Genomic DNA, 17710 nt, shown 5'->3' on the forward strand with positions numbered 1-17710 from the left:
CAAGAACCCAGGGGATAACAGTGAGCTCTCTCAGTTTCAAAGATGGCAGTGCTCATTGGTTGGAGTCAGAAACTCTAGGTTTGAATCGTGGCTCAACCACATGCCGTATGTGTAATCTCAGGCAGTTCAAATCTAAATCCTATTCATAAAATGGGAATCATGATCCTTACCCTTGTCAGAGAATTGCTGGGTGGATGTGGGAGAGAAAGGATGTATCAGGAACTTAGTATTTTATACCCCATCCCTTAGGGTACCAAGTGCTCTGGTATTTCCTCTTAAATTGTTCACTTATCCAAACTCAATAAAGACAATAATCATTTTCCTAGCAGGGCCTAAATGACCAACAAAATTTAGTGTTTTACCTGTTCAGGGGGTATTTGTATTATACCAGCAACTAAGAGTCTTTAAGCCAAAGGAACAGATTTTGAATATCAAGGGAGCCATTGGGGAACCTATTTGGAGGTAGTCAGGAGGCCAAAATTACACTCCAAAATTATACCACCTTGCAATAATGATCTTCATTCAGTATTATAAACTGAATAAATCTGCACTGAATTTTGACACAGAAATACTATTGGAGGAAATACATTTTTCCAACAATATTGACTGATTTTTATTGATTTTAGGAGCACGTCATAGTAAGCAATATTTTTATAATCTGCATTTGCCCATTTATAATAATTTAAGTACAATATTTTGTGTTTACTTGATACTTACTGTTCCAGAAAATCCCAGATATGCTGGAAGACCTCTGGACTGAGGAATTCACTTGTCTGTGTGCTCTGGGACATAGTGGATCGGTAATAGCTTTCTTTCCAAGAGAAATGAGCTGGGGTTTCTACGAACCTTAAAAGAACAAAAATGAAACTAGAATTATAGTCTCTGTATTTAGGATATTGAGTATTTAAACTAAAGCATACTCAATCAAGAATAACTCAAGTGCATTTGCAGAACCACGCAGGCAGGTACAGCGAATTTTACAAGTTGCATGAGTGGCGTTTCTTTGGGCAATGTCATGGATCCCATTTTGCCATACAGTTAGACAATCACATCTTCTATCAAGTTATTCTGTAACTAATAATGTTGTTAACACTCTACACTTCCACTATCCAGCATCAATGCTCTGAAGATTTCAAAAAGAAAATAAACATTCCCTCATTAAGTCTGACAGCCAGGGTGACCTATTATTAAACTTGTTTTAAAATGACTCAACTGATTATCTGCCCATTCTGCCTCCAGCAGGTAAAAAGTAGGATCAGAAAACAGAGAGGCGTTTAGAAAATTTAAATTTCACCTGCAGCAAAATCACCTCTCTCATAACTACCATCTCAGCATTGTGCCCAGGGAAAATAAACTCAAACCTCTGAACCTAGTTTTTTCTACTTTTTTAAAAATTTTAATCACCAGTTAACCTACCTTGATGTGTATGTGGGTGGTTGTTAATTGGAACGTAAAATTCTATGTTAGACTAAAGGATTAAGTATTCAGACTAAACATCTGAATACGTTGCAAGTGAGTATTATTTCTGTTTGCTCCATTTTGTTGCTGGATCCCCACGTTTGCCTTTACTTAAAAAAAAATAACCTTGATCCCTATATAATGTGGAGGAAAATATCAGCTTTCTCAGATGATGCTGTCTCCAGTCGGCATATTATCTACACAGATCATCTTAGTATGTGATTCATTGTGACTATCAGTAGACTAATTTTACCCCAGGAAGAAATTAGCTAAACTCTTCATCATTACTTTTAATATCATAAAGTGTTAATAAATAGTGTACTAAGATAGTCAATCATCTTAAATTTGCAAATGAATACTCTGAGCTTGTTACATAACAGAAGATAATAGCATTGGATTTATTGTTGATAATTTCCAACCTGTAAGGAGAAATACATTCATTTACTCAAGTTAAACACATTATGAGCATCTATTATTTACTAGCAAGAATAAAGGCCACTGAAAATAAAAAGCAAATAAAACAGTGTCATCTCTAGAAGATCAATGTATAGAAAGTAAGACAGGAAACCAAACCTCTAATAAATAGAGTATGTATAATGCTATGAAAGTACAAAGATAAAATATATCAGCTCATCTAAGGGATCAAAGAAAGAGCCTTAAAGAAGGAGAAGAAATTCGCTATGCCAGGTAGGGATTAATAATATGAGTGAGCAGTCTATGGCGACAGCATAGACAAAATCCTAAAATGGAAAATCATTTGGTGTATGTGAGAAAATTGCAAAAAACTCTATGTTAGTAGAGTATAAGATTTAGGGCAAAGAACACTGGAAAACGGAACTGGAGAGAGGAGAAGAAAATCATATGCTATGTTTAAAGAAAGCTTAAATATTTCAATACTTTCAGGTTTTGCAACACATTTTAAAATTAACTTTTAATTTTGAGATAAATATAGATTTAAATACAGAAAGAGTCCATGCACCTTATATGCTGCTCTCCCAATGGTATACAACAACTTACAAAACCGTTCAAACATATTCCAACCAGGATATGGACACTGCTACAACTCACTGATCTTATTCAGAAATTCTCAGTTTTACTTATACTCGTGTGCACACATGCATCCATGCATGAGTTACGGATGGATTTCTTTCTGCACAAATTTTGTATTAAATGTGTAGGTAAGCATATCCACCTCTACCGCCTTAAAGGGTTTTAAGCATGAGGTTGCCAGTCAGAATATGTTTTGTACTGAGAAATCTGGAAGCTGCATGAAGGAAAGATTTCGAGCACATCAGTTTATGGGCAAAGTGGTTGCACCAGTCCAGGTAAGACAAGAGGATGCTAGCAGAAATGGGGATGGAGAAGACGGCCACAAACTGAACTACTGGCAAAAGGCTAAATCAGACCTTGCTTATGTTACATTCATATTTTCCCTCTAGTCACTCTCTGACACCTAAAGACCTTCCCTATATTTCTGCTGTCCCCACTAACCAGCTGCAAAACCGCGGGCAAGTCTCTGAGCTTCAGCTTCCTTGACTGTGACACAGGGACAGTCGCCTCAGCTCTGCTGCCTCACAGACACCCACCCAGTCCTCAATGATCTCCTCCCCACAAGGCATTTCCCAGTCCTTCACTTGAACTATAATCTTCCTTCTCCAAACTTTCTTGGCCTTCAGTTGCAGCTCATCAATGATAATTCACCCTACTTTCCTTGGACAACAATCGAGTGTAGAGAATTTTAAGTAACTTGAAGGCAACGTCCATATCTCTTTGTATCCCTTTCAATTTTATATTTCCTTGAGATTGGAGTGGAAGGAACATGGGTTTTGAAGTGAGACAGACTTGGGTTCAAATTTTAGCTCTACCATTGTCACACTTTAAGGACATGGTCAATTTACTTAGCCTCTTTGTATCTTCAACTATGCTTCCTTTACCAGGTGGTTGAAATAATGTGCTACCTATTTTGTATACAGTGCCTGGTGCCTGGGTTGGATTAGGTCAGGTATTACAAAATGTGTATCCAGGAAAGAGTTGCTGAATTGAACTAATTAAATAGCATATTTGAAAGGCCCGTGGAAGCTGTAAAAGTGTCACACAAAAGTTATTAAACCTGAATTATCCCCTCATTTCTCTCCAGTTCAAACTGTTCTTTCTCTTTCTGTGTTCTTTCACCATAAAATGCTCGCCATCGCCTCTCTTTTCTCTCCTAGATCACCTTTATTGACATTGAATAGGGCAATAGCCCCTCTCCTTTCATCCCTCCCCCAAGACCTCAAGCTTTACGGTGACTTTACGACAAAAGTTGAGAGTGAGGTTTGGAATACATCAGCAGTTTTCAAATTGGTTGCATGAAACTCTAGGGTTTCCGGTGCCTCCGTGTGTTCACCAGATGTAAAGAAATGGCCATATTGATAGGAGTCCAGACGCTCCTCCTTCTTAACACCAAGAAGTTTGGCTTTTGCCTTATGTATAGTAGTGTTCCAAGCAAGATTCCATTTGAAGAACAGGTTCTGTTACAGTGATTTAGAAAATCAGTGGTCTAAGTTAGAGGATCTTCACCGTCTCTCCTGTGCAAATCCAGAATTGATTCCAGGTCTCTGAATAAAGATGTAAAATATTATTGACAGGAAGGAAGGAGATCAGCCAGTGCCATAGGGCAGGAAGAGTGAGGTAAACCCTACCTATCTTCAGAGGCTTTGTCTCTGGATGAATCTCAGTGTCAATTTACTCATGGAACAATCACTGTGTTCAAGGGGGTTTGTCAAACCAGTCACACCCACAGACAGGAAGCCTCAAGTCACTTTTTTTTTTCTTTTCAGCTTGTTTTTTGTGGATTAAATACCCTGTGCTCTTAGTATTAACTCAGCAAAAAAAACAAAAAAAGGAACCCTACTCTGTAGAAGTGAGCTGAAAACCCCAAGAGGTATCCACCAACAGTTTGCATTTTCTCTTGCTTTTTTCTTTTCTGCCCCAGGAGTCGTCGTTCACATCTCTTACATTAAGTTTCTTTCAGCACTCCTGAAAATCTCCAAATCTAATATTTCAGAGTTCCAAACAACCTTAATATTATAGATGGATTTTAGAATTAATAGATCTCTGAGACCATCTAGCCTACTTTTTCTTATTTAATAGGTGGAAAAAGTGAAATCTAAAAAGAACCAGTTCACCCCAGCTATATTGTACTCAACATAAGTCTTTACCCACAGTCCAGGAAAAATAAATTGAATCATCAGACACAAATTTTCATCATGAATTGCCCAACCCTTGGCCTCTTGGAACAGTTCCCATACTTAGCATTTTCTGGATATTTAAAGCCTCTTTACTCCCCTTTAGAGCATCCATACTTAAAACTATGAGAGTAGGACTATACTTGATTGTATACCAACATCCTCTAATTCACTTAACAAAACAAAACAGCATTTGGTAGTGATGCAGATCAGAAAAGAAGCTGATTGGCTGTTCCTCGACTTCCTGATTCAAAGGCTCCCTTGACAGGGTGTCACTCCTTCTGGTATAGAGACAGAATGTGGCACGGAGAACACCAGAAAAGCAGATCTGGAGTGCCCCCTGAGGAACTGTGCCAACACATGGAAAGATGGGGTCACACATGAATCTAAATCTTTGGGGACCACATAGAATGTCAAAGTCACTTGCCCTTAAACACTGTCTAGACTTGCTATCTATTTTCACAAGGAAACTGAGGCTGATACCCTAAAAACTTAGCCTAGATCCACTGTTGTGCTAGAGCACTGGCTAATGAAAGCAGACTGTTCAATATTCTGGAATTTTTTCAAGCCAGTATTTAAACATAGTCATTATTATAATTTATTACAAAGTATTAAACTTTAAATAATGTTAAAAGCAAAGATAATAAATACTCAAACCTGATAACTTCCTAATTATTTTACTATTATCTATGTTCTTGAAAACCTTTTTAAAAAAATAATGTAGGGAAATTACTCAGATTATTAAAAAATCCTGTGTGAATTTATTGCTACACTTACCTAATAATGTACTTTAGTGAACTATTTATGTGCAAAAGACTCAATAATACATATATTGAGTATTATGTGAAAAGCTATGTGGGGATTTATTGATGAATGAGACATGTATGTTGTTTTTTTGAAAGTTTTTCATAGTTTAGTGTCAGAAATAGAACACCTTCAATGTTTGCCTAATTTTTACCCTCTGTCATAACCTTATGTGCTCTTAATTTCCCTCTGGACTGGGATCTTCTGAAGGGCAGAAAAGCCAACATGGAACATTCATTTCGGTTTGTGCTCTATTTGCCTGGTGATTGGCAGAAAAGGATTGCCATTGATTATGACAGGATTTCACATCACCGGGCCTGCTTTTCCAGTTTTCCACATGACACTTTTAGGCTCAGAGAGGTTAAGGAAGTTGTTCAAGTTCACTCAGCTAGTAAATGATAGAGCTGGGCTTTATTTAGTTACTTAATTAGTTAATAATGCTGAGCCCTAAATTTAAGATTGTAGGACTTCAAAGTGCATGCTTTATTAAATTATATATATATATTATATATAATATACATATATGCATATATAATATACATATATAATAATGCTCATGCTTTATATATATATAATATATATATATGGTTCTAATTTTCATTCATAATAAAAGTTTTTATAGTTAGAATTTTTTTTTCTGTAAAATAACAAAAATCCTACCAACTCTGTCTCATCACAATCATTACCCCTTTTCTTCCAAGTGAGCAGGAAATGATGTGAGAAAACGCATACTGACCAATGAATGATATTGACAGAACATTTGGCCTTTCTGAAGATTCTCAATATTGGTAAGAGCTGACTCTAAAATGTCATGTAAGAAAAAACAGCTGAGGTCACTATTGTTTTCCAAGGGGACTTGAGCAGTCAAAACCTATGGGATTGTTCCCAATTCTCAGATAAAAGTGATTTAAAACTCTGAACATGACTTCTTCTGTATATCCATCCATCCAACCTACCAATCCATCAAATTATTGCTTAACCTCTCTGGACCTTCCCCCAAACAAGTCTTCCAGTTGGCCTCAGGAGTTTTCCAAATCACATAATGCCATTTTTATTTTTAGTTCAGAAGCAATCCTGCATTTTCAGCTTACTCTGCTATTATAACCACTCTGATTATTAATTGTCATACTTAGTTTAAAGGATGCTGAAGAACACCTTGATGCTCTTTAATAAATTGCCTAATCATTGCACACAACGGTGCCCAAGAGCCCTGGAGGAGTAAATTTATTCATATGCTTTAGATATATGTCAAAGTCCAGAAACTCACTCATATAATCTAAATAAGGTACATTAACATCTTTTCTTCATTAAATGGAAATCTTTCCTTTTCAACTTCATGTTGAAAAATGACCAGTCTGTTCCTTACCTTTATATTAATCCCAGAGTCAAACCCATATATCAACTTCACTTCCAGCAAAGAAAACTCACATGGATAAAATGCATTTAGAGCATATATATATATATATATATATATATATATATATATATATATGTAGTATATATTCATTGTATACAATGTATATACATTGTATATATACATAGTATACATTGTATACAATGTACATACATTGTACATATACATTGTATATGTGCATTGCATGCAATGTATATACATTGTGTATATACATTGTATATGATGTATATACATTGTATACAGTGTATATACATCGTATACAAATTGTATATATTGTATAGATATTGTGTGTATATATATATATATAATTTTTTTAATTTTATGGTTGAACTGATAAACTGTATTCTTAAGAAAATCTCTTTTGTATCTGTCAATATCCATTTATCCTCCATTCTGCCATAATTAGTGGAGTTCCTTTTCATCTTCAGACACCTTTTCCCTTCCCACTACCACCTGTCTGAAGACCTGATTGCCCACAGCTTGCTTCTGCCATAACCTTTTACTGTGCACCCCGAACTCCCAATTCTCCCATCAAAGTCTACATATATCTAGGGTCAACTCACCAGTTGTTAACTCTGAGATAGTGATCTTTTCTTCTCTCAAGTACCAAGTCATCTAAAGTCGATATTTTGTGCCCCAGTCTCTATTCTAACCAATTGCTGCCTCCAGGCAATGATTTGTCTGGCTGTAACCCCGATCTCTCACACCCCCATCCCAGTGAACCTTCCTGCTGCTATCATGTCATTGGTCAGCAATCTCTTCTAACTTCTGTGTGATCATCAATCTTCCCCAAACAGTATTCTATCAGGCTACTCCTTTCCTGACTCAGATTTCATAATCGCTCATCTTCGTACCCTGGGCAAAATCTAATTAGACCTCATCCCTCGTCCTTTTTATTCCTTTGGACAGACCCTCTTTTCCAAATTATTCAGCTAGCTGTACCTTACACGTTATTTTTTTTCAGCAAGTCTTTTCAAATTATAACCTCTTATACTCCACCATCTTCCCCCAGGTCACATTCTTCACATTTACTAACATCTAGTACAAAGCTCAGCACACCTAAAAAAGGTACTGCAATACACTAAATATTTGTGTTGCCTCCAAAATTCATAAGTTGAAACTTAATCTCCAGAGTCATAGTATTTTTAGGTGGGGCTTTGAGGAGATGATCAGGTCATTATGATAGAGTCCTCATGAATAGGATTCATGCCCTTATAATAGAGGTCCCAGAGAGCACTCTTCCCCATTCCTCCTTGTGAGATTACAGAGAGAGAAGACTGCCATCTATGAACTAGGAAGTGGAACCTCATGAGACACTAAATCTGCCAGCACCTTGATCTTGGACTTCAGAGCCTTCAAAATTGAAAATTGTAAGAAATAAATCTCTGTTGTTTATAAGCTACCCAAGCTGTAGTATTTTGTGATAGCATCCTGAAGGGACCAAGACATCCACCATATTTTTTTGTTTATTGTTTGAGTTTATTTTCTCAATTTGGCATGTTTTAAGCATTCCTGTCCTTAGTTAATTCTACCGTAATTTACTCATGTTGAAATGGTGTTTCCATATTGTATACCCAGGTCCTCTAACAAATGAGAGGCTGGGAGTCAAAACACATATTCCTACTTTCCTGGTTCTTTCTAGCAAAGAGTTATAGAACAAAAACAAAAAACAAAACTGAAAAAGGCTTTATTTCTCATCCTCTATACTTTCTACAAATAAGAACTCACAGGGATTTTATTCACAGTCCCACAGGAAACCTACAGGGATCTCGTGCTAAACCCCAGGCATCCTGGCTCCCTCTGCAATGCTCTGAAGAAAGTGTGCAATTATAACTTCCTATGGGGCACCTGGGAGGCTCAGTGAATTAAACATCTGACTCTTGGTTTCCGCTCAGGTCATGATCTCACAGTTCATGAGTTCAAGCCCCGCATTGGATTCTGCACTGACAGCAGAACCTGCTTGGTCTTCTCTCTCCCCCTCTCTCTCTGCCCCTCCACAGCTTGCTTGCTCTCTCTCTCTCTCTCTCTCTCAAAATAAATAAATAAAATCATAAAAAAATGTAAACTTCTTGTAAACTGAGCTGTCTCTAAATCCATGAACATAAAAAAAACAAAAAACAAAAAACAAAAACAAAAAAACTAAAACATCATCTAACATCACTGTCCTATAATAAATTGATCAGTTAATAGTCTGATCCATTTAAATCTAGAATTTGGCATCTGGTGAAGATAATGATAAGGGAGACTTGAATCCATCTTACTTCTAATATCATTTTTGACATTATAGCATGCAACTATAGACACTTACAAACTTACACACAAGGAACATATCTATAAACTGCTCCCAAATTACAATTTAGAAGACATCTGGGGCTGCCTGTGTGGTTCAGTCGGTTAAGCATCCGACTCTTGGTTTTGGCTCAGGGCATAATCTCACAGTTCCTGAGTTCAAGCCCCACATCAGGCTTTTTTGGGATTCCTTCTCTCCTTCTCTCTCTGCCCCTCCCCTGCTCGCTCTCTCTCTCTCTGTCTCTCTCTCTCTCTCTCTCTCTCAAAATAAGTAAATAAAATTTAAAATTTTTAGAAGATATTTGAATAAATGTAATCACCATTACATCAGGCTTTGGATATGTTAGAGTTTTGTACTAATGTGAAGACCTGATAGGAAGTTCGTGTAGCATCCATGACTGAGATATATGAGCATCGAGTTCTGGAAGGACTATGGGGAAATACAAATCTACAGGGGAGTTTTCTTAGGATGCAGTTTTCTTACGATTGCAAGCATCCTCACCCTGGATACTTACAGACTATTATCTGATCATTTATTATATTTAAACACTAGAAGATGGTAAATTATCATCAGATCCTGTCTAAGCTTATTTTTTCTTGCCTCAGTGCATACTTTACTTTGTATTGTAATTATTTATGTACTTGCCTAATTGTCTCCATTAATATATTAGTATTTTAAATATAGGATGGTGACACAATTACTAGAGCATATCTCAGAAACATAGTGGTCAATATTTTATTGCTACATAAATAATGATTCACATTTGTTATACATACTCTAGTATGAAGTTATTTCCACATACATCTCATTTGATAGTCATATTATGACCTATGTATCATCTGAACCATATGAAATCATTATTTTAGAGGTCAAAAATGGTGAAATATAGCAAGTTTATATGGCTCAAATTCATAGCATGGGTATTACGATAGCATGGAAATTCATAGCATGGATAATCAGTTAAATAGCTGATTAAAAGACTGGTTAAGGTCATACATTCCAAAAGTCAATGGCACATCCAGGTTCTGAACCTCATTCTTAGGAGTGATTAGATGGACAACCCACCAAAGAAAGCAACATGGAGTGACATTTGTATTAAGTGATAAGAGATTTTCTGTGTTCTTTTTAAATATAAATTTGTCTAATGTGTACATTTTATTCTAAATATGATCTACAAATTATAGCAAAATAATTTAATGTGTTTATCAGCTGTATATGTGATGGGCTGAAGAATTAGTAGTAAAAATTAAAGAAAAAAGCACTATGGCAGGAAGCTTCAAGAACAAATTCTTTGGAGCATCCACCCTTACCGATTTGCTAAATTATCTTATGTATTTCCTTCAACGTAAGGCCACCATATATTTTCACCTGCCCTGACTCCATTTGTTCCAAGTCTTGGTACTGAAATAGCTTAACTTAAAAATTTTATGATGCATTTTATTTTATTATAACAGGAGATAAGATTTTGGTGGCATAAAAAACAGAAGTTTTTAAACATTAAAAATCAATTATCTTGTTATTTGTGACCCTCACAAACACCTTCATTTTCTCCGTTCCCTTCATTCTACTTCCCTTTGATCATGCTTTACCCATTTTGCAAAAGGGTTTTTACAGGGTCTGTCTCATGTATAAAGTTCATATTACCATGTTTACCTAATCCCTTAACATTTGATATAAGAATTGTTTATACCAGGCTATTTCAATAATTTGTTTTTAAAATTTTATTCTAAGTTGTTAAACATACAAATTGGCTAAAGGGAGGAAATGCAGTTTAACAAACCTTAAATTTTAGAGATTTTTTTTTTCTGAATGGGATATGATACATGTTAAAGGATATTACCTGGCAGTAATGTTTGATATTTAAATAATAAATCATAAGGATTTATTTATTGAGCAACACATTTATAGGCATCATTGTGAAAAGAAGCAGGAGAAAGAGAGAGAGGCTCTGCCATCTTTGGTTCATCTTATCTGCACTTCTGTATATATTTTCAGACACTTACCTGAAACTGTATTATCTATTTACTTATATATTGTCAGTTTCACCCACAAGAATGTAAACTCAATGAGAGCAGACTGTTTGTTCACCGCTGCATCTCCAGGGTCTAGAACAGTGCCTAGAAATACTGCATAATGCTTGTGAATAAAGAATGAGAACATTAAGAGATTTCATGGACTGGAATCCTATCTGTTTCTTTTTCCAACTACCCCACCCCATGTTCCCAACACTCCCATGTTAGCTATTGCCTCAGTTCCACTTTAAAGACGTGAGGAAACTATAGTTCTCAATAATTAAGAAATGTCCACATTACAGCCTCTTGAAGATAAAAACTTACATGAATATATCTTTGCATATATCTTTGCATATATGTTCATATATAAATAACAGAATTCATAATAATACGGCATTCATAAATATTTGTTGAAGGAATGAATGGCCTTTGTTCACACAGACTAGTAGAGTTAGTGTACAAATACAGGTCAAATTGATTCCCAAGTCTTTTTTTTTTTTTTTTTTTTCCTGATAGATCACAATGACTCCTGTGAGGAAGTGGATGTTTTGCAACAATGAAAGAGAAAAATTTAGGAAAAAAAAAAATACAAGCACAAGAATAAAGAGACAGGTACATACACCTCAGAAGTTCCTGAGAACTTCAATATGATGACAACCCAATAAAAAGGTTCCCAATGGTGATCCTGAATCATTAAGAGTTTGCATGGTACATACTATTCTTGGTTTAAAAAGACAGTGAAGTATGCCTTATGCTCGGAAATATCAACCTTCCAATATTCTTTTAAAATACTATTTAAAGAGTATATGCTTGTTTATCTAGAAAATCCAACATCCCAGAATGACATATTCCCAAGGGCTCCTGGTAGAGAAATTTTGTTTTTACTAAGACAGTATGGCTCTCTTTGTTCCTTTCTGACCAGGATCACATCTTGTCTTAGAGTACAGTTTCTTATTTACAGTTTCCAATGGAGACGTAGCTCTCGGGCATAAGAACCTCATTTATTTCAGTAGTCTAACACAGTAGCAGGCACCAAGTGGGTGTCAAGCAAAGGCTTCTAGAAGGAAATATTTGGAAAATAGAGTACACATGACTATGCCAATCCCTACAGAAACAACAGTTAACATTTGATTGCTGCTGTAGGCAAGGTATTCTGCGATATGCCTGACATGCATTTATTTCCACAACATCCTATGATGTACATGCCAATACTATCCCATTTTACAGAGAAGAAAACTGAAGCCAAGTGGTAATTTACTTCCTCCAGAGTACATGGTAACTGGGAGGATGGGACATCTGGGGTCTGAAGGATTTGGTTTGAGAGTATCTAGTCTGTTAATTACAAAGTGAATGGCTATGGGCAGATTATTCTGCGTCTCTAAGGCCGAATTTCCATATCTGTAACAGTTGAAAAAAGAAACAGCACCTATCTCACGCAAGAGGGAAGGCCTTGAAATCTTACCTCAGAAGGTTACTCCACTTCCTCAGCAATGGGCAGTCGGTGTCACACTTAAAGTTCAAGAGAACCACCTGACCCACATTTGGAAAATACAGAGTCCCTGTCCCTACCTCCCAAAGATTCTGTTTCAGATGATCTGGAATAAGGCCCAAGAATCTGCACTTTAAAGAAACTGCATGTGAAAGCATAAGGCTTGAGAAATCACCTACATTCTAATCCCTTTGAAGCTTTTATCGAAAATGTAGCACCTTGATAAATCTGCATTTTCTCCAAATATCCATCCTCACATAGGCAAGCCATTATCACAGTCTTGCTCACTAAAATGTCTTTTTTATCACCTGAATCAAACAGTATGGTGTAATGATTACAGTTAGTATTGTATAATACATCCTACATGCCAGGCATTGTTCTAAATGCTTGATGGATAATAACTCATTCAATCCATCAACAATCCATGGTAGTTTGACTATTTGAATCCTCATTTTATAGATGAAGAAACTGAGCCACACAGAGCATAAATAACTTCCTCAAAGTACACACTCAGTCCGTGAGGGCGACAAAATCAGCCGGCTGGCTCCAGAGTCTGGAGCCTAACTATCTATCACACTGTGCTGACTCTCCCAGAGACAGAGGTCAGAACCCTGGCTTGCAGGTGATTCTGGTCAAGTCTCTGCTCCTCTCTGGGATTCAAGTTCCTTCTCTAGGAAGTGAGGGGGCTGTCCCTAGTGATCTCTCAGGCCCTCTGGTCCAAAGATCCTATCATTTATTTTACAGGAGACTTTTGACCTTGTTATCTGACGGACCAAGGCTCTAGAATTGCTGACGGTAAGACACGTTCTCTCTTCTAGAACTGCCCCGCTATTATTTTTTCTTTACCTGCCAATTCAGAAAACTTTCCTCTGAGTCACTTGTCCTTTCTTCTTGGTGAGGAATCCAAATGCACTTCAGTCTAGAGCCGGTAGGTAGATCTATCTCTACAGACTTCCTTCTGAGCCCGCACTGCTGTCTTTGTTTAATCAGGCTTCCAAAGTGCTTATGCCTGAGCCTGTTTCAACCTCATTACCCTCCCAAAGAGGCCCACCGGCTTCTTGTTCCTGCTTTCCTATTCTCCTTGTGAGCAACAGCACTCTTCAGACCTAATTGGTGCTCAGTCCCATCTCTCTAGAGTCGTCCTCACACCTGTAATTCTGTGCTATCACCCCATTCCAGGCTTCAACTCGTGGGCGTTTAGCCTCCTTTTTCTTAAATCTGGCTACACGTTACGACACTTGGGGGAGGGCTGAAAATAGAGATGCCTGGGTGCTACCCCAAAGCAATGAAATCAGAATGTTGAAGCATAGGATCTGGGAAGAAGTATTATTCAAAAATTCAGAAGTTCCACAAGAGATTCTAATGTGCGGCATGGTTGAGCACCATTGGTGTCCAGGGCTGATGATTCTCTAGTGGGGGGGATAAGCAAACTGGAATCACCTGGGCAGCTGGCTCCTCCTCACACCCAGGGAGGGAAGTCCCGGCATGTGAGGCAGACAAGGAGCCACCTTCCAGGTGGTTTGAAGAAGCCCCTTTGTGAAACAAAGTTCTAGCTGAACCTTTAAAAGCAAGATGGATCACTACACCTTTCTTTCACCCACCTTAGTACAATATCCCGAGGCTTCTCACTGCATCCTGCACCAAGTTATTATTTCTTTTCTTTTTGTTTTTTAATGTTTATTCATTTTTGAGAGAGAGAGAGAGAGAGAGCAAGCATGAGTGGGGGAGGGGCAGAAAGAGAGAGGGAGACACAGAATCTGAAGCGGGCTCCAGGCTCTGAGTTGTCAGCACAGAGCCTGACGCAGAGCTCGAACCCACGAACCGCGAGATCCTAATCTGAGCCCAAGTCGGATGCTCAACCGATGGAGCCATCCAGACGCCCCTATTTCTAATCATGAAGAACAATGCAGAGGAAAAAGCACTTGACTTGACAGTAAGATCCATATTCTTCTTCTCTGTCTGGACTAACTCGCTGGGTAACTTTGGGGGATTCCCTTTTTTCAGTCAAAGCTTCATTTCCTGCTATATGTAAAAGAAGCTAATTGGATTACTAATCACTAAGCTTCCTTCCTATTTTAGTATTCTTCTATTTGAAGGCCCCAAACCTATTGTTCCTCAACTGTTACACAATCAACCCCAGTTCTTTCTTTCTACATTCAGCTGACGCCAGACTGCACATCTAGGCAAACCTCTTCCTGATCCCTGGTGAAGATTGCCCACTGCAAACCAATACCGGGCTTCAAAGGCTCTTTTAAACTTCCTTACTATACCAAGAACTACTGCTGCCCAAGCTTCAGTTCAGGCCCCTGGGTCTTCACAAAGGTCCTTCCTGTCAGAGTCCTCTGAGAGCAACCCCATGTGAGAGCAATCACCTTTCACATTTCTCAGCGTCCCACCTCCTGCAGGAAGGCAGGGATGATGAATCCTCTAGCTGTCCAGTGATTATAAGGTAACTGCAGTGTGGCCTTGGAAGGCTTCTGTTTGCTCGCTCTGTCTTAGTGGGAGATGGCCGAGTCTGTAAGGAGGTGCTGGCTGATGAATGTGCAGCAGAGAAATGGTAGCCAGAGTCTCTCCCTTTCCCTTTCTGCCAGCTTCTAGTCCCCTTTTTCTTGGGAGATGCACCATCTAAAGGTGTTGGAGACGATGGCCTCTAAGGCCACCTACACTGAGACTCTTTCTAGGTAGTATGTACAAGTATGTGGGTGTTTTCCCCCCACAAGTAATTGGAATATACCTACACTAATAATGATAATAAAAAATAATAAAATTACTATTTGACAGGATGAAAAATTAAACTGAGGAATGTTCTTGGGTTTGATCTGCTCTGCAGTGGTCAAGATCTTCCTCTTTGCCCTAGTTCTTTGACTTTTGAATCTGGGATTGGAGGAAGGAGAAAAAGAATGAAGAAAAAAAAAAATTAACAAGGGTATTTTAGTGAATCTACTAAATAAAGGGCTCTGAGTCAGAACAAAGGGTAAAAATGAAACATACATTGAGCTTGCTGGGGAGGGGAGCTTGGGCAGTAATTGGCAAAAGAGAGATTAATGGAGTAACATGAAGACTGGAGAGAAAAGTAAATAAGAAAGGAAAGTGTTACTCAAGGCTACAAACTGGCTCTTCTTTAACATCCTTCCAAAGACCAAAAACAAATAAATAAATAATAAAGGAAATTTAAAAGAATGGAAGTAAACAAATGAAAAAAATGAAAATTCTTTTAAGCTGTATTTCATCCGTGCTTTTTAAAAAAAATTAATGTTTATTTATTTTTGAGAGAGAGACAGGGAGCATGAGCAGAGAGAGAGGGAGACACAGGATCCAAAGCAGGCTCCAGGCTCTGAGCTGTCAGCACAGAACCTGATGCAGGGCTCGAACCCATAGAACTGCCAGATCATGACCTGAGCCGAAGCCTCACCCTTAATGACTGAGCCACCCAGGTGCCCCTGATCTGTGCTTTTTGAACACTGTACTACCTAGACAACCCCGACTGGCCATAGGCTTAATGGCATAAGAAGCATGATGATATTTAAGACACTTACCTACCTTTCAAACAAGGAGATTCCAGAACAGTTCATAGAGAAAAGGAGAGGCATAATCCCATAGAAAAAGACTCTCCAGGGAAATCTGGCTCCAGAAAAAATGGAAGACTCTCAGGTAAAAAAACAGAGGTCTATAGGGGCACCTGTGTGGCTCATTAGGCTAAGCATCTGATTCTTGATTCCGGCTCAGGTAATGATTTCACGGGTCCTGGGATCCAGCTCCGAGTGGGGCTCTGCCCTGACCTGCTTGGGATTCTCCCTCTCCCTCTCTCTCTGCCCCTCCCCCACTCTCACACACAGAATCACTCTCTCTCTCAAAATAAATAAATAAAATTTAAAATATTTTAAAAAACCAGAGGTCTACAAACAACTACCCACATAAACAACTGCCGTCTATTTCCGTAAAGCATTTTGGAGTGCCGCCATGCTTATTTGCTTCGAAGAGTCTGTGCACCGCTCACATCACAGTGTCAGAGTTGAGTAGTTGCAGCAAGGACTACATGGCCTATCAAGCTAGAAAGAGCTGCTATTTTACCTTTTACAAGACTTATTTATGAGTAACACTTACTACTAGACATTTTAAAAGAAAACTTAAGAAATAAAAGTTTAACTGCATAATCATGAATACTTCAAATTATCAAGGAGGCAATGGGTAAGCATGTCTGTTGTTGGAATGTTTATAAAAACAGTTGGGGGGGGGATAAGAAGATTTCCAACAAATTAGATGCTAAGAGAGCACCTACGGAAGTGTGAAGTACGGGCACAACATCAAGGAGACAAACGGGATGTGATGGCTGCTGCAGGAACGAATTCAGAAATTTACAGCTCAGAAGGAGCTGAGCTTTGGTAAGTGATGCCACAGACTGGTTCTAGACTGGATGATGTAGGAGCAAGTATGAGAGGAAGGTTTTGCTAACAGGAGCAGCATGGTGTTCTGGCCACTGCAATGCTGTCGCTGGAATTTCCCTCTGCACAGTTGGTAATCCATGATATTAAGCTCCACCCCTAGTTGATGCTTATGACGCATCCTTGAAGTTTCTTTTTCTGTAGACGAGCACTTCCTGTTTTTCCAACATGTAGCCCCTCTCCATCAAAGCATGCCCTTAATGATATTATCTGTCTTTAACAATTTGTTGTTTTTGTTTTTTAACAATTTTTAATTTTAGCTTCCCGGAGCCTGAGGGGAACAGCACATCAAAGAGCAAGCTTTCTCCTTTTCCCACATAAATGAATTTCTTAAGTCTATCCTTTGCATATATGTTCCCCATAACTACCAATTCTGTCTTCTCTTTGTAAGCTCAGTGTAACGACTGACTTTTGGAGGGTGGATTCAATTTCAGGCTAAAAGGAAAAGAAGAAAACCGCTCTAAAGGATGGGGCTTATCCAGTGCAGAACAGATCTCCTCAGGCCTAATTTCCAGATTTTGCAGAAGCAATAAATAATTTAGGGATTGGACAAGCATGATTATTTTTGATTAAT

The 17710-nt window shown here is 38.1% G+C and overlaps 1 protein-coding gene across 4 annotated transcripts in view; it reads right to left on the minus strand.

The window, feature by feature from the left end:
• Positions 1-17710, minus strand: part of TP63 (tumor protein p63) — a 228537-nt gene that overhangs the window by 144146 nt on the left and 66681 nt on the right. For all 4 annotated transcript variants that reach the window (XM_078453137.2, XM_078453136.2, XM_078453135.2 and 1 more), the window contains exon 2: positions 718-846. In XM_078453137.2, coding sequence (XP_078309263.1) covers positions 718-846 — 129 coding nt within the window. The remainder of the gene's footprint in view (positions 1-717; positions 847-17710) is intronic.

The sequence above is a fragment of the Panthera onca genome, chromosome C2 (genome assembly GCF_046562875.1).
Source record: "Panthera onca isolate mPanOnc1 chromosome C2, mPanOnc1 haplotype 2, whole genome shotgun sequence".
Taxonomy (NCBI): domain Eukaryota; kingdom Metazoa; phylum Chordata; class Mammalia; order Carnivora; family Felidae; genus Panthera; species Panthera onca.